The sequence below is a fragment of the Diplotaxodon limnothrissa genome, linkage group LG19 (genome assembly GCF_057381915.1).
Source record: "Diplotaxodon limnothrissa isolate DT_005_m linkage group LG19, D_limnothrissa_male_GT1.1, whole genome shotgun sequence".
Lineage (NCBI taxonomy): Eukaryota > Metazoa > Chordata > Actinopteri > Cichliformes > Cichlidae > Diplotaxodon > Diplotaxodon limnothrissa.
In genome coordinates this window covers 1988764-2014929 of record NC_140614.1, presented here as the reverse complement: position 1 = coordinate 2014929, position 26166 = coordinate 1988764, and the positions used below count along the sequence as shown (strand labels likewise).

General features: G+C 42.2%; 1 protein-coding gene across 1 annotated transcript; it reads left to right on the top strand.

The window, feature by feature from the left end:
* The first annotated feature begins 70 nt into the window (after window positions 1–70).
* On the top strand, window positions 71–9663 carry cfl2 (cofilin 2 (muscle)). Its single transcript, XM_085342937.1, has 4 exons — window positions 71–207; window positions 2585–2892; window positions 3903–3979; window positions 8701–9663. Exons 1-4 carry the CDS (start codon window positions 205–207, stop codon window positions 8811–8813), a joined length of 501 nt encoding a protein of 166 aa, XP_085199063.1. The 5' UTR covers window positions 71–204; the 3' UTR covers window positions 8814–9663.
* The last annotated feature ends 16503 nt before the right edge of the window (window positions 9664–26166 follow it).

Genomic DNA, 26166 nt, shown 5'->3' with positions numbered 1-26166 from the left:
CATTGAATGCGCCTCCACAGCTCTTCCTGGTGAGTCTTACGGAGTGACATCGGTCAAGAACCGCCTCTCTTCCTCTTCCACTCCCTTCCAGACTCCCCCCTCCTTTCCTTCTTCTTTGGTCAGCCGGCCACATTCCCCGCTACCTTTCACCCACGAGAAATACCGTTCTGACAGCAAAGCAGTCCGGACAAACCCCGGGACAACATGGTAAGAACCAGCCGAAACGGTCCCGTGTGCTGGGCCGAGGTTCGGAGGAAGCTCATTGTTTGCGGTGCGGATCTGTGACACGCCGTTATTTGCGTCTTGGCGTGTAGCATGATGTTAGCTAGCATGGCTGCCGCTCCCGTTAATTAGCCGCTCTCTCAGCAGATTATTCGGTGTCTACGTGGTCGAGCCACCTCCGACATCAGGATTTAGTCTACTGACGTCGGTACATTGTCTTTTTTTAGTTTGTGTTCAAAGATTTTTATCCAAATTAACGGCCCGTATTGTGAGTTGGGCCAGGCCGGACCAGACTGGGCCGTGCCTAGCCGCAGGCCGTGTGGCCCGGGGCGGCCATCTTATTCCAGTTGATGTCCTGGTGCGGTGACGGGCCTGAATCCTGCGGGTCCGTGTGAACGAGGTTCGGACCGGATCCGGCCGGCTGGACCCGCTAGATTAAGGTGAATGGGGTCCGGAAGGCCCGACCGAGTCCGAGTGAATGAGACGGACGGTGACTGTGCAGTCTGTATGGCGGCCTGTAGGCTAAGCTGTGGTGCACCAGTCAAACCAGCCGGGGACTTCATGTCACTTCTGATTGTTTTAAAGAGAGCAGTCCTGATTCTCTTTGCTTTATTCTGAATTTATTAATGCATCCGGCGGTTTTCTTCATTGTTGTTATTGTTATTTATAAGCAGCTAATGCAGCAACTAACTTTGTGTAATCTGACTAATATGGATCAGTTGTTTGTGTATGCGCATCGATGTGTTTTTATACCTCGAATATTTTTCATTTGAAATGGAAACTCATTCAGTATTTGTGGATGCCGTTCTGTAGATGCTTTCCTAAGTTGGAAAAGCATCATCATCATATTGCCTATTGCATTTTATCGTTTTCACTTATCACCTCTCGGTCTTCAGAATCCAAAGTCCAAACCAGAGATTGTTTTTATCATCAGAGACTTTGGGTGGAGCTGTCATGCCAGCTGTGGTCATCACCGTCTCCCACTTGTAGTGTTTCCTCAGGTCGTGGGTATCATCCTCCTTTAACATAGAAAGATACACTTAAACATTTGTAAACGTGTGTGTGTGTATGGGGGCGCGGTCAGTGCTGCATAGTATAACAAACAAAAAGTGTTTACATATTTGTCAAATATGTATCGATCCAGTGATGCCAAATAGTGATATTTTCTTATATGAAATGCAAATATAAAGCAAACTCGTTTTGTATCAGTTGCTCTTGCAGTCCACCAGATGGCGCAATTGAAGAGTTTTTTCCCCTTAGTGAGCTCGGCAGAGGTGATGACCACATGTGGGATAACGGAGGCAGAGATAGAAACGAGGAAGGTGTCATTTGTGTTTAAATCAAATTTCTGGACATTTTTTTTTTTAATGAAATGGAAGTGATACATGGGGTCTGCAAGGAGTGTCATATGAAAATATAGAAATTCTACGAACATCAGGACTCATGTTACACCCAGGGATGGCTTTGCCTTCCTGTGTTAATGTTAACTCTGAATCAGCTCAACTGAAAAATGATCCAAGCCAAGTGCTGGTTGGCTACCTCCCAATTCAGAGCAAGCCAAGAAAATAACACTCTATCTGCAAAGACCTGTGTCTGTACAGCATTGTGGAAAATGCTCCAAACACTGGAACCCAGGTATGGGATACCATCACAACGTGGATTCTCTACAGAAAGAGAAGAGGCCGTTCCCGAGCCAGTAGGCGATAAAGCTCAGGAGGAATCTGACATCACTGAGCAGGATGACAGACCGACACCCTGTCATACCAGCCAGGATGAGGAAGCCGTGTGGGCTAACAGACTGGCTTGGTCACACTTATGATGATGTTGGAGCACCTCCAAAATTATTATCTGCCACAGCTGCAGAGGAGGAAAAAAGATCTCAGGAGGGCTACACCACTGGCACTAAACTGGTAGAAATCCCATGAGCAAGTCTGTCCTCTCCTGGCCATGCTGGGGGGAAAAACTCCTTTGTATCCCAGGTACTAGTGTTTTAATAGAAGTCTTCTCGATGGCTGGAGACATCGTCACACTTTGACCTCACAGCATGTTGATCAGCTCCTCTTTAAGAATCACAGTGTTGACTTTCCTAAGAATACTAACTTACTGTCGTTGGAGGCCGACCCGTGACTGCTGCTCTCAGATACTGCTGGGCTTGTCTGTTTTCTCGCTGTGTGCTAGAGAATTTAAATACATGGTGTCAGCAGTATTAAACTTTATGTCACATAATATAAAATGTCATCAAATTTGGACCGGTATTATTGGAGACTATATTACAAACAGTTGTAGACTGAGGCTCCTCATTCTTTTTTGACATTTTGCAACAAATGAAGAGCTTCACTGAGTTACTGCCTCTTCTTTGCAGGCATCAGGTGTGACAGTGAACGATGAAGTCATCAGAGTGTTCAATGACATGAAGGTCAGGAAGTCTTCAACCCAGGATGAGGTGAAGAAGAGGAAGAAGGCGGTGTTGTTCTGTCTGAGTGACGACAAGAAGACAATCATCGTGGAAGAGGGAAAGCAGATCCTGGTGGGGGACATCGGCGACACAGTGGAAGACCCCTACGCCAGCTTTGTCAAACTCCTCCCACCCAATGATTGTAGATACGCTCTGTATGATGCCACCTACGAGACCAAGGAGTCCAAGAAGGAGGACCTGGTTTTCCTCTTCTGGTACTGTATTATTTGGGAGTAGTCAGGATTATGAGATCAGTCTGAATCTGGGCTGAAGTAGATGGGATGGGTGCAAGACTTTGAATACATAATCTTTCTCTGTGACAGTATATACATATGCTATAAATAATTTTCTTTACAAAGTTGATTTGCTGTAGTTTCCTCGCTGACAGTTTAACCAAAAGGCATTTCCAGTGGAAACTGGCCGACACATCCTCAGCATAACCATGTATAATATCCACAACACTTAAAAAGAGGTCATACACACACAATACGGTAACATTATGTTGAAGCACAGTACGTATCACTCTGCGAGGCTCCGCCTACGATAGCCGTAATGCTCCAACAATCCATCAAGCGGTGCGGCTTCGTAGCTCAGCAAAGTCGTACTGAAACATTTGACAGATTTTCGAGCGCCGTGCACATAAAATCGTTTCCAGGTCAGTAAACACAACCAGAGTTCATACATAAAGCACACGGGATTATAAGGGGCTCTGTCGACTTTCAGAAAAATCAAAGGATTGATTTTAAGTGCGCCATATTTTCCAAACAACACGGTAATAACGACGGCCCGCTAGCATGCGCTACCAAAAATAGTGCTTTGTTGTGTATCTGACGGACGAAAGCTAAACCAGTTCCACACCAGTGAAGCTGCAGCATTTTTACAAACCAGTTCAGATTCATCTGTTTCATTCAACGATCCACTTTCACTCTTCTCATTCTCCGTCGCCGCCATGCTTTTTCGGCCATGTGCGTATGTAAACATAGGCACTGCGCGTGCACGTTTTAACCATATTCTATCGCGATATTTCATTTTCTTATCGTTGCCCAACATTATACCGGTGTTGCAGAGAACGGTATGATATAGCCCAGCCCTAGTCCTAAGCCTGAGCTTTTGGCTCGCAGGTCTTGCTTTTTCCATAAGCTGATCTCATTATTTGAACCTTTGTCACCGTTTAATGTGAACATCCACCATGACATCATGTGACTCTGTTTTTCTTCCTCCTCAGGGCTCCAGAGAGCGCTCCACTGAAGAGCAAGATGATTTATGCCAGCTCTAAAGATGCCATTAAAAAGAAGTTTACAGGTAAGTGTTCAGATCTGCATATACACCACTCTGTTATTTTTTTGGGCCATCATCGAGCCTCTTTATTGATGATGTTGCTTATTTTTAGGTAGAAGCACGAGTCGGAAGTTCACGCGTCTGACACACCTGTGGTTATGACATTCACTGCTTAAAAATTTCATGGTCCAAAGTTTGAACATATATTCCTGTGAAATAGCTTTTAAAGGGGTGGGGGGCTTGGGCTGAGACCCAGCCTATTCATTTGTCCTCTGTAATGCAATTTTACTGTATTTATACAGCGTCAAATCACAACAACAGTCGCCTCAAGGTGCTTTATACTGTAAGGTAGAGCCTACAATTAGGGCTGAGCGATATGGCCTAAAATTCATATCGCGATATAATTTGAAGCATGTGCAGTAACGATATATATCGCGATATATTCTTTTCTTCTGTATAACATATTTTCCACACTATAAGGACTTAAAATCCTTTAATTTTCTCAAAAATCGAGAGTGTGCCTCATGTATGAATTCTGGTTGTGCTTACTGACCTCGAACCGATTTTGGCAGAAATCTGTTAAAAAATGTTTTAGTACAACTTTGGTAAGCCGCACTGCTCGATGGATTGTCAGAGCATTACGCTGCCGTAGTGAGGAGCTTCCCAGAGTAATCTGGGTCCAAAACTCCGTCCGTTTCAGGTCCCAAAGTCAAACGAACACTGAGAGTTAAAAACGGTCTAAATTCTTTCATCTTTAATAAAATGATCAGCGTTGCTGCTTTACCAGGTGTATTAAGTTTTACATCCAGGCATCCATGAAAACAGAATTTATTAAATTTAACGGAGTTAGAAGAAAACTAAACAGCAGTGGCGTTTGCAGGGTCACTGAAGTTGGACTACCTGGTACATAATGTTGTGCTACGTGACTGCTAACAACACAGCTATGTTAGCATAACATTAGCACAGTGAAGCTGGAGGATGAACGCCAACTTTTTTTCCACTGGATAAAAGTTAACGTGAAGGTTTCTGGTGGTCAGGGACAAATGCAATCGTATAGCAGGATGCTGTACACGGGCCAAACTTCAGTCAAGAGAACAACTGAGATTATTCATCCACAATACGAGTTTAGTTATTAATATACTGGAACAACATGGGAATAGAGAGAGAATTCAACATTAATGAATCAATATTACGGAAGTGGAGGAAGCGCAGTTTTTGGCTTTCCCCATATTTCAAAAGTGCTTCATCTCTTTGCTATGACTCTCGGCATAATTTGCAGATGATAATGGTTTTAGCCGCTGCGATGCTTTCGACCAAAACAGGCGCAGTTTGATGACATCATCAACATGCGCTATCGCCATAGAGCGGTATAGTCAAAATCTCTATCGTTGGCCAAATTTATATCGTTTCTATCGCCCACCCCTACCTACAATAATACATACAGAGAAAACCCCAACAATCATATGACCCCCTATGAGCAGCACTTTGGCGACAGTGGGAAGGAAAAACTCCCTTTTAACAGGAAGAAACCTCCAGCAGAACCAGGCTCCTGTGTGAATATCATCTTGGTTTTTACACAAAGTGCAGGGAAAAAAACACAATTTTTTTTGAAAGCCTAACATAAGTAATAGAATAAAAAGTTAAAAATACACTAAAACCCACTCAGAGTATGGAAAACAATGATGAGGACAGCTACTGTTTTTTTTGTTAGGATTATTTGTGATTGGCTGAGTGGGTCCAGGTTATATTTGTTGGGTTCAGGTGTTGTTAAGAAACCTGTATGAAAGAGCAGACGTGGCGATTTTAGTCAAGTCAGAACAAGTGACTGATTTAAAAAGAATAGGGCTAGATTTACAGTAAAAGTAATGCACGGAACAGACAAACTCGTAGTAACCAAATAAACATGATAAATGCATGAAAAAACTCACACAGTAATAAAAAGACCTTCAGGGTTAGGGTGGTTCACTCCTGCCAGCTCAACATGTATTAAAGCACCGCCAACGCAATGCTACTGTCAGTGTTGGGTAGCGTTACTTTTCAAACTAACTTGTTCCATGATTATTGGCAATAAAAAGGAAATTTATTACCGTGTTACCTTCTGAGAAAACAGGAGGACAGGACACATTACAGTAGTTTTTGCCATAGAGGGAGATGGGATTATTGTAGGGTTATTTTTCTGACCCCTTCCCAGAAGAGTTATAACCTGTTACAGCTGCAAAGGGTGCACATTAAACCCGAGGGTTTAAGAATGAGATATCATTCCAGGTGATGTAATTGAGAATAGGGCTGTGCGATATGACCAAAACCTCATATCCCGATATAAGACATCTATCGTCCGATAACGATATAAATCACAAAGATTTAACATTTTCTGTAAATTCTGTGAATCTCGGGCAGCTCGACTTGCGTGAAGTGTTTCCAGCTGGGCGTCGTGTACCTGGAGTCTTGTGTTTTAACCGATGCATTAAAGGATGCATTTTTAGACATAAGTTGTAACGGCCGCCATTGTCTTTGTATTTATTACACGGCGTGCTGCGGGGAAAAGCCTGTTCTAACGTTTGAGTCTAAGGTTTATTTTTTAGCACCTGACGGCTCTTTGCTTCTCGTCCGTAAACACTCTGCATACTCTTTCGAGTGATTCAGTTTATTTTGGAAAGTCTCAACAGGATCTTGAGCTTTATTGTGAAAGGTTTATGTGGAAAATAAACAAGTGGAGATGCGATGGTTTTACCGTCGTTGTTGCTAACGACAACGCATAAAAACAGGCGCTTGTCCGTCTGTAGTGTGGTTATATTACATATAAGAGAAAGAGAGAACTTAACATAGCCACTACAGTGACGATCAAAACCATGAAAAAATATTGCAGTAAACCGTTTGTTTTGCGACACCACGAAACAAACGATAGCATAAAATGAAACAACAGATGTTTTTATATCGTCATCCGATATATCGTTATATCGAACAGCCCTACTTGAGAAGGGAAGCACTTTCAGCTATAAGTGTATATTTGGGAACTGCCAAATTGATTTTTCTGTTTTTAGAGCTGCTGCTCATTCATCTCAGTTCAGTTTAATTTTTATAGAATCAAATGACAACAGCAGTCATCTCAAGGAGCTTTATTTTGGGAGGTAAAGAGCCTTCAATAGAGAGAATGACCTCTGCCACTGTGAGACGATCCATAGGTTAGTGAGGTTAACGTGGACCTAACTGAGAAACCAGGGAGCACTGCACGTGCCCAGTCAACAACTTGTCAATCACAAGTCTCCTTTCTGACTAATTGGACCCTAATTTACAAAATTACACATTGCTCGCAGTATGATTAGCGAGTGAAACCAGGAACACAGGAGGAAAATGTTTGCTGAGGTTACACAGTGAGCGGTTGTTTCCTCATAGACTGCAGCCACACGAGTACCCATTAGCTTTGTTCTGTGGAAACCCCACAATGTGTCTGGAAAGTTCTTTTGGTTGTTATGCAGCGTTGGTCAAGTTACTTGAAAAAAGTAATCAGTAACTAATTACTGATTACTTCCCCAAAAAAGTAATCCCGTTACTTAACTGATTACTTATTTTCAAAAGTAATTAATTACTTAGTTACTTTTTAAAAACACGATTTACAACCTGAGTAGGTGATAAAGCGATAGATCTTTCAGCCCAATTCTACTTTTTCTGCATAATCCATCATACAAAATGTAATCAAATGGAAAAGTCTCTTTTTAAAACTTGTTTTATTAGTTTTAATCTTTTAACTTTATGCATCAAGCAAAAATTTAATTATCTGCAACATTCTCTGACTGGAAGAAATTAGTTTAACATTTAAACCTATTTTCTGCACATTCCAGCACATGAAATAAAATATTTTTTGTGTTTACACTCAGTCTTTCAAATAGATGCAAGTAAAACACAGCAGAAAATAAATAAAGTCAAAGACTCAGCGGTCCTGTTGCTCTATTTTCACCTGTAAAGCAGGAGTGGGGTAGGCGGAGGTTTACCCTGGTGCAGGTGTGCCGCGGTCAGTGGAAGAATCCGCGAGTTTCTCTGTGAGTTTCCCATTACGTCGTAGCTACTCGGTGCTTGTTGGAAGTTTAGGGTTTTTTCGCTGTAAAAAGAAGTTTTCTTCCCACGCACAGCGGACACTAATGTTTTTGTCACTTTTTATGGAATCAAACTCAAAGTAAGGTCAGTACTTCCACGCTTTAAACGCTGCACGCTCACACTCTCTCCCACAATCGATATGTGATCCATTGTTGATCTGCACACAGCTGTTGTCACGAACGTCGCACTCGCTTACGTCACTGTCATGAGACATTCTCGCAAAGAAATCACGGTTTTAGTAACGCAGTAACGCAGCGTTCCTACGGGAAAGTAACGGTAATCTAATTACCGATTTTGCAATAGTAATCCCTTACTTTACTCGTTACCTGAAAAAAGTAATCAGATTACGCGTTACTGCCCATCTCTGTTGTTATGTACACACATCTCCTATTGCTTTCTTCTCCGTGTCACAAAGGAAACAATTCCAACAATTTTAACGTCGTTTGACGACATCAGTGTGGGAGCTGGTTCGTGTTAAGATGCATTTCATGAAATAGAAAATTACATGGAAGGGATAAGGAAGTGGGCTGATACTGTTTCTCCTGGATGAGTCATCTTCAAAGAAAAAGTCATTTAATATTATATTAAATGGAATTTCTTCATGAACATTGTGAAGTGTTTGTACATTGTGCTGAGTGGGTGTGTCTCCACAGGTATCAAACACGAGTGGCAGGCAAACGGGCTGGATGACATCCAGGACTTTCGCACACTGGCTGAGAAGCTGGGCGGGAACACGGTGGTGTCTCTGGAGGGCAAGCAGCTGTGATGTCTCGGCGACAAACTGAGCAGAGTCAAGCCAACCGCCGTGCCATCCAGACTGAAGCACCTGACCCCACCTGAACACCACTGCTTCACCCAGCAGCTTGCTCTGTCTGTATCAATGTCCTGAAGGAGTTAGCATCTTTAGGCCTCTTTGTTTTCTTTTGGTTTTTGTTCTTTTTACTTTCCCTCCCCCGACATTAAGAAGATCTCATTAACATAATGATATGCAAACACCTCCCAGTTTGTTGCCACATGACTTCTGTTCACCTTTCAGAAACAAACAAGAGATGACACTACCAAACCACAGGAAAGGCTGTCTCTCTCACACAGCCACTTTTGCCAAAAAGTGAAAGACGCAGCCACGTGTGTTGAAAGCGAGGGTTGCGCCTCCAACAGCACACAGGTCACACTCACCATGCTTTTTTGACTTTATTTATTATTATAAAGTGTTTTTTCTCTCTCTCCAGTATGTTTCAGCCAGACAGACACTGTTAGACTATGCATTCAGAAAAGATTACCCAGCACTTTCTGTTGAAACACTACAGGTTAAGACAGCAAAGATCTGCATTAAATTCTCTGTATTTATGTCTCCAAGATAATTTGTTTACCTCAGCTTTCATTCCTGTTCGACTCACTACTTTCTAGTTTTGGTCATCGCCTTACTTTCAGTTTGAATGTAACTGTCACACCAGAGTTAGAGTGCACTTTTATTTTGTAAAGAAACACTAAAGGATGCAGATTTGACCCCAGCAGTGAGAGACTACCCCACAACAACACGACATTTGGAGCCTTAAAGTGGAACGTTGTTTCTGAGATCAAAGGAAGCCACTTTGCAATAAAAGCCTGTGGCAGAACTGATGCCTCCGTGCCTCGTCTCTGTTAATCATGGGGTGAAACTAGGGGAGAAATGTAGAAACTAGTGAAATCGACATCGCTGACATGGAACACAAACGTGTTCTAATGCCCTCATTAGACAAGCAAAATGTCTAAAGAACGTTTTTTGGATGCACTACTACTTACCCATTAAGTAGTAGTGTATTCAACAGTAGAACATGGAGCCCAATTTTAAATCAGACTGGTCTTAGAACGTCTTAACTAGCATATCGACAGAATTCCTTCAAACTTTATAGCCTTCATTAGAAATGTGACTTTACCACAACCTTGTTAGACCCTCATTAGAACTTATGGGTTATGGATAAGTAGCACATTGGGATATATTGGCAAAAACTCCAGACCTATCAGATCTGATAGGTCTGGAGTTTTTGCCAATATATCCCAATGTGCTATCAGATCTGATAGAACCTATTATTCTGATGAATTTAGCAGAACCCCGTTTGAGACTGGATGGCTTCAAACATTGTGTGACCTCCGTAAAGGTCTCCTTAAAATTTAGACTGTAGGGAACAGAACTAAAACTCTGGAGTTTCAAGTTGAACATTGGAAACTTTTTCTAGTGATCTCTCTAGAACAGCGTGTGAGTGTTCCAACGGAGTGATTACTGTCAGTGGACGTCAGAGCCCTCGTGCTTTTAATAAAACTGGAATCCCACCTCGACCATGTGCAGCATGCTGTCTATAACTAAAGTAACAAATGACCACATGTTGAAACATAGAATTTTATTGTAAATAAGCAGGTTGGCACTAAGCTTGCATATTCTATAAAACAGGTCTGTTGGGACACTAAAAAATCAAAACAAAATAATTAGTTTGAAGCCTAAATGCAAAGGTACCAAAGACAACAGAGGCTCATTCTGGAAAGTCTAAAGTACAGAGGCACATGTGAACTTCAGGCCCTCATGTGACTTCAGATTCGTTGCTGAAAATTCTTCTACATGGGCTGAGGAACACATTTGAAAACCGCTGGACCAATGTTCAAACTAGAAAATTTCAAATGTTTTTTCTTTGCATGTGTCCTCGCTTTAAAAAAGAGAGATTACATTTATCCTGTCTTCAAAAGTCCCTGAACAATGTCTTTACATCATCATGTGATGTGAGTGGAGCCCTCTGGTCAATAACTCTATACAGGCCGTCATAAAGTGGACGCAAGGAGAGGTTGATGAAAACAAACTGAGACGAGTCCAACGACTCCAGATCAGCCTTAATTGAATCGAAAAGAGGGACAAAGTTGAGCTTGAACAGCTGATAAGAGGGAGAAACCCTTATATAAATAAGTAAACCCAGTAGGAGACCACGAAATGGAAAGGGAACAGTTGTAACCGGAACTGTCAACAAGGAACCCAAGGGCATGGCCTCTGACTTGGCAAAGTTAATCTTATAGCCTGAAAATGCACCGAAAGATGAAATTACGGGGGAGGGAGGTTTCAGGTCGGGATAAGAGCACCAACACATCATCTGCATATAAAGAGATTTTATGTATCTTCTCTTTAACACAAATACCAGAAATTAAAACATCCTGTCTTATGGTCTGGTTCAGCGGTTCTATTAAAGAGTAGAGGACTAAGAGGATTGCCCTGCCTATTTCCACGGTGGAGAGCAAAATTGCTGGAGCGCATCCCGTTAGTTATAACTGCTGCGACCGGGGAGTTATAGAGAACTTTCACCCAATTTACAACAATTTCACCCAATCCAAATTCCTCTAAGGCAAAAAATAGATACGACCATTCAACGTGATCAAATGCTTTTTCTGCATCAAGAGAGAGTACAAGGAATGGCTCATCAGAATTTTGTGAAAGATGAATAACATTAAGAAGTCTCCTCATGTTATCAGAGGAGTTACGCCTTTAACAAAAACTGTTTGGTCCTCATTAATTATATAGGGGAGTACCTTCTCGAGTCGTAGGGCTAATATCTTAGAGAGTAACTTCAAGTCTGAATTCAGCAAGGTAATGGGCGTATATGAAGTACATTTATCAGGGGGTTTACCTTTTTTAAGAATAACAGAAATATTGGCCTCCTTGAGGGACTGGGGCAGGATGCCATTTAAAAAGTGGATCCAGAAGGACTGTCTGAAACTGTAAAACTCACAGCTAAATCCATCCTGGAGCTTTACCTGATGGCATGGCGTTCAAGGCAAACAGGGCTTCTTCTCTTGTAATGGCAAGAGAATCGGCCCTTCTTTTTACAAGGTTGGCAAGCAGGGGCGATTCTAGAATCAGAGCTTTGGGGGTGCTGAGCACCCAGAGAGCTGCCCATCCAGGCAAGATAAACTTTACTTGTCACGATGAGACTTCTTCCCCGTCTCTGTCAGTCCCTGCATCCTTAAATGTCTCCAGTTGTCCTGAGTTCCCTCTGACTGTCTCCTTGGTGCATTTAAACCCTTGTTCCTCCCTGTCCTCGTCGTCTGTTGTCTTCATCTCCATTATCAGTCCTCATAATTTTACCATCTCTGTGCAAGTCTGCAAATTTCTTTATTAAATCATAAGATTCTTAAATCTTATGATTTATTTATATAATCAAGTCTCTCTGTGCCTGGGTCCTCGTTGTACATTTTAACACAATTTAATCCCACATTTGTGAAAGAAAAGCAAAACACTTTTTTGAAAAGTCTGTAACAAAACCATCAAATCTGATAAAGGTTATTTAAATGCTGCAAAAGAAGAATGGATTGGAATAAAAAAAATACATATGCTAACCTGAATTACTGCGGGAGAATAATGAATGATGCTCACAGTGAATAAAAACTAAATTTTTTTACTTTTTGCATTTTTTGGACAGACATTCACTTTTAATGTGTGTGTATAATATAATACAGATACATAAAAAATACACTCCAAAAATAGAAGAGTCCTTGAAATGTACAAATTACTATTAAAAAATTAGAAAAATGGAGACACCTTGGCCTCTGGTACAATGTATACAATGTATGAAAAGATCTTTACTGCAGATACTACTACGGCTCTGCAGATTCTTTTCTTTTCTTTTATCCTATGTCGCCTCACCTTGAGGTTGGCAAATCTGTCTATCACATTTTGCTGGTCAAGTCTCTCAAGCATCTCTTTCTCAACTGACATCACAGCCAGGTGCTGGAGTCGGCTTTGACCCATGGTCCTTCTCAGCCAGGTATGGAGCTGACTCGACACTAAAAGACCTCTCACAGCTACAGCTGCTAACTGGGTTTGTTAGGGCAACCTGAATAACAGTTTTCAGTGTGGGGAAGATCTGATTATCCAGAAGATTGTACAATGTTAACATATCTGGGATGGCACCAGCCTCACTCTCGAGCTTCAAAAAGTTTTTGGCAACCGTGACTTCCTCTGACTGAAGCTCAATATGGTAATGCAGTGCCAGGGCTGACAACCCAGTTTGTTTTGCAGATTCTGTATAGCAGCTTTAATATAGGGAGACACAACTTCCAGATTGTGAGTAAAATTAGTTGGGTTTTTTTCTTTGCCAATTTAACAGTTTCTCTTTTGCCTGTTAGTACTCCCTGCCTGTTTTCTTACTTGGTTCTTCCTGACCTTGTACTTTCTACTCATGTTCCCCTCTTTCCTCTCTCCCTCTTTGGACTGACAGTCATACACAAATAGATTGTATTCAATTAGATTTAAAAAAAAAAAAAAACTATTAAGATCACTAATAAAAAAGTCCTCTCTCAGTGTACTTTCAACCAAAAGGCAAATAACCAAACCACATGTACATCTAATAAAAGATATAAATATTGAAACACTGATCCAACATTATCCCTTATTGATTGCTCATTTGATCTTACACTTTTATCTGAATGTGGCTCATTCTTTTTGAAAAAACCTCATATCCAACACACACACACACACACACACACACACACACACACACACACACACACACACACACACACACACACACACAAACAACAGGAGTTATAAGGTTAATGGGCATCCAGTCAGTTGGCTAGTTAGTACCTTGGGTTCAATATCGGCACATGCACATATGACAAAATAACCAGCTTCTCTCATTAGATTTCAAACAGGACAGTGGTAATAACAGCAGGCTACGGACAATGTTGTTTTAGATTTTAAACAGCCTGTATACATTTCAATAGGAGCAACAGGACGGTCAAATATCGCTGATTTTACTACAGAGCAGGACAGATTATAGGGCAGCAAACATAGTCGGGAAACACGTTTTCAACACAGCAGGTTACCTGGATGTAATGTTTTTCAGCTAAAAAGAAACATGGTCTGACTCCTACCTAACTAAAGAGTAACTTAGGGTTAAATGCAGCTAATAGGTCCTGTTTTAAGCCAGGCACTCATACCTCCGCTCAGCTGCGTCTCAGCCACTATCGCTCTGGCAGCAACGGCGCTAGAGTCAGAGTAGGGGAGAGGCGAGAACAAACCATTTTGGGAGGGGGGGAGGGGTTATCTATACTTTTGTTGTTAAAATGTTCCATCTCAATTAAGTACTGTATGCTTTTTATATTTTTAGTAGTGTGTCCCACAAACAGCAAATATTGTTTAAAAAAGTAAGAGATCTTTGGGGGTGCTTTGATTCATTGTGGGGGTGCTGAAGCACCCCCAAAAATGGGCTAAAATCGCCCCTGTTGGCAAGATATCTACCCGGTTTGTCGCCAAATTTGTACATCCTCTGCTTGGCAAATTTAGGAGTATGCTCAGAATTCTGGATCATAAGAGTATTTAGAGCTGTGCGAGTGGCAGCGAGGTCCTCAAGTAAATATGGCGTAGGAGATGCAATATGAAATTTCTCCAGCTCGGTCAGCTTGGTTTTGAGGGCTAAATATTGCTCATTCCTTTGTCGCTTCCTAAAGGCCACAAAACAGATGATCAGACCCCGGGAAAAGGCTTTACACGTTTCCAGAGGATAGAAGGGTTGTCTAAGGAGGGGGAGCTGATTGAGATCCTGAACTACGAATTAGAATGTGAAATAAACTTCTTGTCTCTAAGCAGGGACGAGCAAAATCTCCAGCATCCAGACAGAACCCTAACATCTGGCAGGGAATAAGATAAATACAGGGGAGCGTGGTCCGATAAGATAATGTTACCAATCTCACATGAGAGAGACTGGGGAATTTTGGAAGCGGGGATGAACCAATAGTCAGTTCTGGTGTAACATTTTTATTAGGGCAGGGAGAAAAATGTAAATCCTAAGTCGGTAGGGTGTCGCTGCCTCCAAACATCACAGAAACTATAGTCAGAGCATAACAAAGGGAGCATTCTGGCCTGGCTCGAGGGAGGGGAACTACTAGACGGCCGCTTATCCAGCACAGGATCAATGTGACAGTTAAAGTCCCCGCCCATGTCTGCAGATGCAAGACCGGCAAACGTGGCAAAAGAAGAGGCAAGAAAGCTAGGGGAGTAGCCAGGTGGACAGTACAGATTCATAAATGTCACTTCTTTTCCCAGAAGTGTACCCTTAACTATTATATAGCGACCATGGTCATTTTTGACACAGTTGAGACACTGGAATGCAAGCTTTTTGCTAACGAGGATCGCTACGCCCCTAATAAAAGAAGAATAGGAAGTTGCAAACACCTGTCCAACCCAGCCCCTCTTAAGTTTGATGTTGTCCTTATCCTGTAAATGAGTCTCATGGAGAAACACCAAAGAAACCTCCACCCTTTTCCAAAAAGGAAAGCACAGCTAGTCTTTTGGTGGGTTTCTGCAGACCTTGAACGTTCCACGAACATAACTTAATAGTACCAGAAACTGAAGTACTAATCATGTACCCCACACACAGATGTAAAATGAATGTTCAAGTAACTTCAGCTCCCCAGATATAAATGGCAAAATCAAACAGGAAGAGAGGATGCAACAAAAAGAGAGAGAGAGGGAAAGGTAATGGTGCCTACAATAGCCGAGCATGAGAAAAAAGAGCATGTAAAACCTGGGCTGCAAACACAAAATAGAACAACAAGAAAGAAAGAATAATACGGTTGAGGGTCTTTTCCCAGTTAAACGGGGACCAAGCAAACAACTAACCCTGTAGCCCACAACAGAGAGCAAACTAGTCATAACAACACCACGAATATGAAGAAAAAAACTTAGGCTCATCATGCTGGAGCTAGACATTCCAAGTGAAGAGCACCTGTTCATAAACCGAGCGCCCAAGCCACATGGCTGATTCGGCATGCAGGGAACAGTCAGAACGAAACCAGGACCCAGATGTAGAATGGGAGGCAGAGCCTTCAGTTTTCAGGCCCCTCTTCTGTGGAACCAGCTTCCAGTTTGGATTCAGGAGACAGACACTATCTCTACTTTCAAGATTAGGCTTCAAACTTTCCTTTTTGCTAAAGCATATAGTTAGGGCTGGACCAGGTGACCCTGAATCCTCCCTTAGTTATGCTGCAATAGACGTAGGCTGCCGGGGGATTCCCATGATGCATTGAGTTTTTCCTTTCCAGTCACCTTTCTCACTCACTATGTGTTAACAGACCTCTCTGCATTGAATCATATCTGTTATTAACCTCTGTCTCTCTTCCACAGCATGTCTTTATCCTGTCTTCCTTCTCTCACCCCAACCGGTCGCAGCAGATGGCCCCGCCCCTCCCTGAGCCTGGTTCTGCTGGAGGTTTCTTCCTGTTAAAAGGGAGTTTTTCCTTTCCACTGTCGCCAAAGTGCTGCTCATAGGGGGTCATATGATTGTTGGGTTTTTCTCTGTATCTATGAAGCGCCTTGAGGCGACTTTTGTTGTGATTTGGCGCTATATAAATAAAATTGAATTGAATTGAATCTCCGAGAAAGTTATCCCAGAGAGAAGTAAAGCAAGTGTGTAAGTTCATCTCTGAATGTTTGTAAAGCATTCCAGCGTTAAGCTTAACAACCGATATATGGAGCGACTGCCTTTCTCTCCCTCCCTCTCCTGCTGGTACTTCAAACGTGAAACTGATCAATGATCGGCTGATCGGCTTTTGTGTCGCGAGTAGGGATGGGTATCATTTAGGTTTTATCCGATACCAGTACCAAACCGGTACTTTTGAAATGGTGCCGGTGCTTAAACTGTGCTCGAACCGGTGCTTAAAGAATGGAGAACACAAAATTGGTCCAAAAACCTCTCATGTTCAGCTGTTTTTTTGGAAAAAGATAACAATGTTAGCCTTTTCTGTCGCTATAGGGGATTTATGGCATCACTCTTGGCTGGAAGCAGTGCTTAGTCAATGGAAAAAAGACAAACTTTGTCCAAAAACCTCTCAAGTTTAACTGTTTCCCACTTTTTCTTTGGTCATTTTAGCCTTTTTGGCCAGGGTGAAGGGAGTATCTGCCATCAAACAAGAAGACAGCCGCATGTAACTATGACGGTGTTTGCTAGTTCACCTTACATGCATTAATGTAATAACGTGGTTAGTCTACTCAACGTAAATTGCACACGAACAATATTATGATATTCACGCAGAGAAGAACGGCTGCTGCTGCATCATCATCTGTCATCATTTCTGCTACACTGGCAGGGCTAGGGCCCAGGACTCTCCTCTTCGGGTTTTTGGGGGATGTTGCTAACTCCGGGTCCGATAACAGGCAACCCACCTGTGGTGTTTCGACAGAAGAACGGAGACGGCTTGGTTTGTAATGGAACGTATATATTCAGCAGTAGTTCGCCATTTTACATCTCACCATACACTTCACTTCTTCTCTCCTTCCATCATCCTTAGTCACAGAGCCCCCTACTGGTAACTGAGTATATGTTCATATTCAGTCCCCCTTGTAAGCAACCCTTCACCATCTTAGCAGTGTATGTAAACACAACACCACCTGCAGTAGATGTGCACGGTGTGAAGTCTATCAGTCGGTGTGAAGTCAGCAGGCTATCAAATACGGCGCATTTCTCGGCTTTTAACAAAATGCTATACATCGCTAGGTGTTTCATCAGATTCGAGGTGTTACCTCCTTTGCACAGTATCACCTTAAAGCACTTGTTGCAGGGTGCTGAGTCTGCATCGTTTGCTGTGAAGTACAGACAGACTTTGACCGCTTCGCCTTGGGCATTTTTAATCTGTAGCTCTGCTCTAAAAGAACGTACATACCTGGGCCTGCCTACTACGCTTGCAAAGGTAAAATGATTGGCTAGAATCTAAAGTGTGTGACGTCTCAGGGAAAAAAAAGCACCGAAATAAAGCAAAATGTGCGCTACTTTTCGGTCTGGTTCCTACCGTTTATGTCAGAACCGGTGCCATGATGGCACCGGATACCGGTACCCACCCCTAGTCGCGAGTCCGTCTCTCTTGTTTGTTTATTGCTCACTTTGCGCCAGAAAGAGGAAACCGGCGGCTGAACAACAGCAGCACGTTTAAGCTTGATAAGCTGTTGTTAGAATTTATTTAATATTACTTTCTACACCAGGATCTTTTTCTACATAGCTGACGGCTGGTAACTGTGGGGCGGATCTACCAAAGTTTAGCCAAGGGGGCCGATAGTACGGTGGCCCTGAGTGGCCAAACGGACTGCAACTTCAGAAAGTACTTGCAAAAAGAAAAACGCCTGCAAAAAGAAAAATGCTGCAAAAAGAAAAACGCCTGCAAAAAGAAAAACGCTGCAAAAAGAAAAACGCTGCAAAAAGAAAAACGCTGCAAAAAGAAAAACGCCTGCAAAAAGAAAAACGCTGCAAAAAGAAAAACGCTGCAAAAAGAAAAACGCTGCAAAAAGAAAAACGCTGCAAAAAGAAAAACGCCTGCAAAAAGAAAAACGCTGCAAAAAGCAAAAGCACACAAGACACAACGGAAATGTTTCTGGGGAGACAATAACCCGACGGACTAGTTGCACGAACCAAAACATGTATGTATGGTTGTATCCCAATTCAGGGTCTGCAGCCTTAAAGTAGGCAGCCTTAACCGTCCTCAAGGGCTGCGTACTCAAAGACCACTAAGGCCAGAAGTGCGAGGCTTGTAGGCTTGTGAAATGGGACGGTCTAGCCTCCGTCGCGCTGCCCAGGTTGCCTAGCAACCATGATACTAACAGCTGGAAACGTTTCATACAGCTTTGTTTGACAGAAATGAAGGAGAACATATTTTGTACATTTGTTTCTACATGAGCTCTTTGTGATTTGTAGCTGAGGCTGAGACCACAGGACAGTAAAACATGATTGTTGGGCTTCATTTCTGTACTGAACAGTCATTTAAGATTAGCTAGTAAATAACAATTAGCTAATGTTGTTCATGAGACTAAAGTCATCTCACTTTGGTAATGTAAATATAATATGGCCAATATGATAGTTATTATATTAATAATTATTAGTTATTACAGCAGTGAGGTTGAACTCCGTGTCAAATACTGAGCTTCAGTAAAGATTCAAGTTGCATTTATTTATATTTTCTATCACCTTAAATCTTCACTCAAAGACAAGTATCTTTGACAGTGTGTATACAGATGTATTATATATATAAGAGGCAAATATTGTTTGTTTAATACGTTGGCATTACTAAATTTGGCTCAATGCTTACATATATGTGTAAAAAGCAAATGTACGAGCTGTGATAACTGTTTCTGATAGAATGAAGAGTCGACTGATATATGAAATATTCCTTTATTGGGTGAGAAAATCAGACCATGTCATAACTGCTGTAAGTCACACAGAATAGATATCAGAGCCTTAAACAGGCTGACGTCTGCTAAATGGGTCAAACTGGGCAGAAAGTCTACAAACACATAACATCCTTATAGAATATGATGTAACACTATAGATCAACTTAGCTCAGAATATATAAAGCATATAAACAGTTACAGCAATATGATGCAACACACACAGCAGCTACTGATCCAAAATACTCAAAGCTTCATAGAACTGAAACCAACATTTATTTTTAGCTCCATTCTGCTGCTGATACATACTTTAGGTTTCTGAACATTAAACTTGTTGCTGCCTTTCATAGTGTGTAGCTTGAAGGCCCTGAGTACTTTCTCCCACACTGGAAACACTGGGATGATCACATTATGTGAACATTACCTAACAAGACTGATTCAGCACAGACAGTTATGTTAAACTTTCCTAGCAGTCCTTCACAAACAGGGAACAGTCTGTCTATTCTCTCCATCTGTCAGCTGCTGCTGGCTCTTCCTCCTCCTCTTCCTCACACACTGCTGAGTTTGTCCTGGTGGATCATCAGGGGTGCAAAGCCTCACAGATGATGTGCAGCAGTGTGTCCCTCAGTCTGTCCTCACTCTGGACACTTGCAGTCGTCACACATGGAAATCAAATGTGTGATAAGCTGCAGGATTCAAACACAAGTGTAACTTATAAACACATGTTCATACTTTTATTCCACAATCAGAGAGAAAGAAACAGAGAGAGAGTGCAGGACAGACAGACAGGTGACAGTCTCAGGTGTACACACTGCTACACAACAGCACCAGAGAAGCAGGATTTAGTGTTTGTGTTATTACGAGTGTAAACAAGAAGAGTTCCAGATGGTGCAGTGGACACATGTGTGACTGCTGTGATTAAAGCATCTTTCTTTCAGCTTAACGAGTGAACCGTCAGCTCGTTCAAACACACGTTAAAGTCCGTTTGGCTCGACACCACCGAACAGAGGCAGCAATATAACACAGCTAACATTAACAGTGCAGTGAATCCTGCTTGTGCCGTGATGTTCAGGACTGCAAACCGAGCAGCATCACTGACTTTCAGCTTGTTGTGTTTGTGGATATATGACTGACTTTAATTATCCACAAAATCATCACATTCTCTGTAAGATTAAGGTCGACTATCTAACGGCGTATATTTAAAGGCTTTAAAACCAAGTTAACGCTGAAAGTACAAACATCACTAATGTCACATAACTTTGCCGACATGTGGCCAACAGTAATGTTTTAATGTTCCTCATTAGTAAACATTCGCACATAAATAAGTGACATCATATTCAGTACTTACTTTTGAAAGTTTTCTTTTTGCAGCATTTTTCTTTTTGCAGCATTTTTCTTTTTGCAAGTGTTTTCTGAAGTTGCAGTCCGTTCCTCTCAGGGCCATCGTACAATAGGGCATTAACAGGGAAAAGGGGGCACAAAGACATAAATTTCTTTCTTATTCTCATTTAAAGTGCTTTTCAGAAATAATGATCCGAATCTTACACCCAAAGTTTTAATCTGATGTAAAATGTATAGAAGTCCATTACTGTATATAGTAACTATCAGTGTTGGGGAGTAACGGAATACATGTACCACCGTTACGTATTTAAAATACAAAATATGAGTAACTGTATTCCGTTACACTTACCATTTAAAAGGTGGTATTCAGAATACAGTTACTTTGTTGAAATAAATGGATTACACTGCGGTACTTTCCTGTTTCATTTTGTCGCGGGTCAGGACTGTTTGGGTTTTGTTTGACAGCTACGTGCTGTTGTTCCAGGCAGCAGCGCTAAGGTTGCCATGGTTACAGAGCGACGATCTCTCTCTCTGTGACTGTGTGTTTCCTGGGTGAGAGAACGCCTTTCTGTTGTTGTTGTTGTTGTGCTAAGCTAACAGGCAGAGTGCTACAGGCATAGCTCTAAAGAATGTAGCCTCATGGGCAGTGTAGTCCATGCTGCAGGGAGAATGGACTGCCATACACGTGATGTGTCTGTGAGGAAGAGGAGGGAGAAAAAGGAAAAGTACGAGTTGTCATCGAGCAAAAACAGGAGCTGGAAGCATGTAAATATAATAATAACCACTGCAGCCAAGAAGAGAGCCTGACGAGCCCAGTTGTAAGTAAGCTGTTAAGACTCGACTGTACACCGTGTTCCTGTTCTCCTCCGAAAACAATAAGTTCCGTTGGAGCAGCCTTTCAACGCCTCTCTCTGTTGTGTGGGTCAACTTTGCAGACAAAGTAAAGCTTTTTTTCGGCTACGAGCCCGACACGAACCCGCCGTATTAGTCAGATGTCCCTTTACTACGGTTCGGAGCCGCGGACCTTCAGTAATAGTAATAAATCACACAGCAATAGTACATTCATGTAGTTGTAAAAATCATAATATGTTAAGTAATCCAAAGTATTCAGAATACGTTACTGTCATTGAGTAATGTAATGGAATACGTTACAGAATACATTTTGGGGCATGTATTCTGTAATGGAATACATTTTAAAAGTAACCTTCCCAACACTGGTAACTATTACGTCTAATATACCCTAGTAATCAAAGGAGCTTGCAAAGAAAAGCGTCTGGACTTCTTTAAGTTACTTGAAGACGTTTCACCTCTCATCCGAGAAGCTTCTTCAGTTCCAGTCAACTAATCAGATCATGCATCCATTAGATGTACAACGTACAGTTTATTGCACCAGCAGCATCTGCTCTTATATAACTATCATTAGCTTACAGCTTTAAGTGTGTAAGGTATGTGCTAACTAAAAATAAAGACAAGATGATAGTTTATTACATTTTAATGACATTTAATGACATTGTTTCGGTGGAGTTTTTTTTTTGCCTGTCCCATTTGGTTCTTTAGCCATCAGAATTGTTGTCTGAAGACCAACAAGGATACCCAATGAATTTACTTTGCCAAATGGATCATCGTGGCATTGCCGTATTGGTCCATTTGATCGACCTTTGTTTTTATTGTTTATTATATTTTATTTTCAGATGGACATGAGTGAGGGATAGGAAAGGGAGAGAGAAAGAGGAAGGAAAAGAAAAACAGAAGGGGAGAGGGACGGTGAGAAAGGGGGGGAGGAAAAAAAATCTCCTGGATCACCTGTTGAGAGAAGAAGAATAGAAAACAGGCAAAAAAAAACAACAAAGCAACATACTAAACACAACACCATCGCATTAATCTAGCTAAGTGTAAACAGCAGTAAATACTGAATATTCAATGTTGTTGTGCAGCAAGCAGGACAGACAGCGCACAATGTGCTTTGAAGTAGCAGCCAAGAAAGGTGTAATTTAAGTCTACGAGCAGTGAACACCCGTGTGCACACCTGTGTGGATCAGTGTGCTTGTATTCAAATGGTTTCCACATGTAATGGTCTGCAAGAGGATGTAGCGAGCCATAGCCCCGTCTCCCAGGGCATGAAGCAGGCATGGAGGAGATCCAGGCCCCAGACATCCATAGGCCTCAGAGTGCGAGAGCCCAAAGAGGAGCACCGGAGGGGCATCGTGCCACCCTCATGGGAAGAGCTGAGGATCCCCAGACGAGGCGTCACCCAGTAGCCACCGAGCAGAAGCTAGAGGGGGCTGCAGCTGTGCCAGAGTGAACCGAGCCGCAGGCCCAGAGGCCGGAGGCCCGAGGGCCCCCCGCACCCCGGAGGAGGCCTGACCGAGCAACAGGCGCCAGGCCCCGCCAGGTAGCCACCGGGAGTGAGCCGGTACATACCTGAGTACCCAGCCCCGGACACCAAGAACCACCAATGCACCGACCCCTGAGGGCATCAGTCACCGGCAGGGAGTGTGGTGAGGGGAGATAGGCCTTGGAGGGCCTGGGAGTTCCCAGAGAGGTGGAGTCTAAGACCCGACCTGACATATAGACACAGACAAACAGGCACACACAGACACAAACATGCATTCCCACCCTCATGCACACATATACAAACACTCAGCACTCACCCAACGTAAGGATTGACATAAATGGACATGTACACACAATCACACTCCCCAAACATACTCTATACCCCGGGTCCAGGTACCCTCACCCCCAGAGGGGGAAACAGAACCCAGACCCAAGAGATGTTACCCTTCCCCCCGGGGTGGAGGCAAGCAGACCGTCCCAGGCTCCGCAGCAGCAGGGAGGCCAATCGGACAGCTCGGTGGAGTTTAATAAACTCCTTGCTATCTAAAATATAACAGGACACCGGAGTAAATTCTGAGCATCTCACACTTCTGATGATCAGCTGTCTGCTTGACATTTATTCAGCTGTGTAAAAACTATAACTTTAATCTCAGACAAACTGATTTACTCAGGAACAAATAAAATACTAAAAAAAAGCCAAACAATAACATTTTTAAGTTATCTAAGTGACTCATATATCAAGTTTAACCTGAGTAGCAAAAGACGGCGGTGGGTTTGAAAACGATTAGCCCAGAGTCCGGTGTTCTCACGGCTCTAGTGAGCCTAGCCCCCGGCTCGCTATCGAGCTAGTGGGTAACAGACGTCTCTGAAAACGTCGGAGCGCTTTTGAAAATATGTGGTGTCCTGATAAACTGAGCAGATATTTGAGGTTTCCACAGCTACATTCTCGCCTGAAAATATGTTAAACGTTTATTTTGTGACCCAGAAAGAATAATAAGAGTAATATTAAAACTAACTAGCTGCCGCCATTGTTGGAAACTGAGCTGGGCCGCGCTATGAATTCTGGGACACTACTTCTTCTTCTTCGGGGTTTAACGGCAGCTGGCATCCTTGTACATGCAGTGCTGCCATCTTCTGTTTCAGTCCGTTATTACACTCTTAAATCCTACTACTCATTCCTGCGTCTTTTGTGATCTTACAAAGCTTCAAACGACGCGTCGACTATTAAATCAGTCGTCGACGATTTTGATAGTCGACGTAATCGTGACTAGTCGACTAATCGTGGCAGCCCTAATACATACATAAGGCTTTTAAACAGTTCATGTAAGAGCAGAACTGTTTTATTGACAAAGTTAAAGACAAAAAGTCAAAAGGATTAATCATCCATGTAACTGTGTCACTGTATGTCAGCAGAAACATTAACTCAGTTTGGTGTTTCAGTAAGCTGCTGATCTCAGACCTGCACAGATTCTGCTTTTAACACTGAGTGTACTCAGCTGCATGAAGAGCACATGAGATTTTCTCTGACAGCATTAAATAAAACCAGATGGAAGGTCAAACGTCTTCACTTGTATGTTGACCTAAAAGTTTAATCTGGAATTCTTTCACCTGTGAAAAGCACAGGACCTACTGGAGGATGTCAGACCCTCAGGCCACACTCATGAGGTCGTTTTCTGATTGTTTGGTAGGAGAGACGGGAGGACCGTTCCTGTTTTGGGGCTCGTCTCATCATTAGTGCAACAGTTATTAATTTAACACCAAAGCAGCTGAAACAGATTAACACCTCTCCTACTTAACTGACCAGGTCAATATACCATAAGTTTAACTAACCTGATGAACACTTTTTACTTTAATTTATTATTATATGAAAATTGATGGCAAAAAATAAATAAATAAAGCTAAATACCGTTCAACAAATCATGCCCAGCATCTTACATGTCATCATTACAAGGCTTTGCATGGACGACTGAATGATTTGGAATGAATACTTTGGGTGATATCAGATTCAGAATCACATTTATTGGCCAAGTATATCTCACCTCATGTTGTGCATTTTCATCATTTTCCATATCAGCCTACCTCTCGGACCGGTCTCCCCAATGTTTGTGTAAAGTATGTTTGGTTTGAGGGTTCCTTTGTGAGTGTGCATGCGCCAACCAGCATGCTGCCTACTGTAACCCATAATTTCCTTCGGGATTAATAAAGTGGCTACATTCACCTTTAGTGTTAAACAAGCAGAAGTCCAGTCTTCTCCCAGGTTCCCTCGAGAACGCTCTTCACAGCCACCTCACACAGGACACAATGTAGACATGTGTTACACGTTTTAAACAGCGATTTTGGAATCAACTTGTTTTTATGCTCCCATTTCTTCTGCTCAAGAGATTATTTTAGTATGGAGATAATTTCGGTTGGGGACTGAAATGACTGGGCCAGAGCAGAAACCTTTAAAAACTTTATTAGAAACAGAGAGCACTCATTGTGCACACAGTTCCAGCATGGCTTCTGTTCTTGGGAGGAAATGTGTTTTCGCCCCTCCCCCCCATCATTTACAGTCACTGCTCTCTTTAAAAGCCACTGGAAAACAGTTAAAAAACAAAAGAAAAAAAAGCTTCATAATATAACAGTACAAACAGTCTTCTCTTAAAAATATTAGAAATTATTCTTTACAGGCATGTAAAATGTAGTTCTGAAATACAGGGTGCGACTTTATTTTTCTTTACTCAGAGCTTTTTATGTACACGTGCACACGCTCACACACACGCACACACACACACACACACACACACGAAAGAGTCAAGGACTTGAAATCAGCCTGTCTGAGCTGAATGCAGACAGCAACTCAGAGAAGGAAGAGACCAGAGATGAAGTGCAACAGAACCCTCCAGAACAATGCCACCATCGAGCTTAGAGACCCAACACATGGAAGAACAAAAATTATAACCTAAAATTAATAATTTAATGAAGTAGTGAGGAGTAATCAGGGCTCAACCCCCCCCCAAAAAACCAAAATCATGTTCACCAGCATCATGTTTAGAATTTGCCCGGATACTTCACCATCAGATCATAAACATATTTTAAGACAACTGAAGTCAAAATTCTGGATCCATAAAATTGTCTGTAGGAAAACTTTGTGACAATAGTTTCAAAGGTAAGTACTTACATTTAAATCCCATTTAAACTTGTGTGCAAAAACATGACCAATAAGTCTTGATGCCAGCAGAATGATGGAGTCACCCTTTGGTGCAAACGTGTGACTAAGTAACTTGAGTGAATG

Coding starts and splice junctions, on each gene's coding strand:
- cfl2 (XM_085342937.1), top strand. Junction 2,893..3,902: donor GACCTGGTTTTCCTCTTCTG/GTACTGTATTAT, acceptor CTTCCTCCTCAG/GGCTCCAGAGAGCGCTCCAC. Junction 3,980..8,700: donor CATTAAAAAGAAGTTTACAG/GTAAGTGTTCAG, acceptor GTGTCTCCACAG/GTATCAAACACGAGTGGCAG.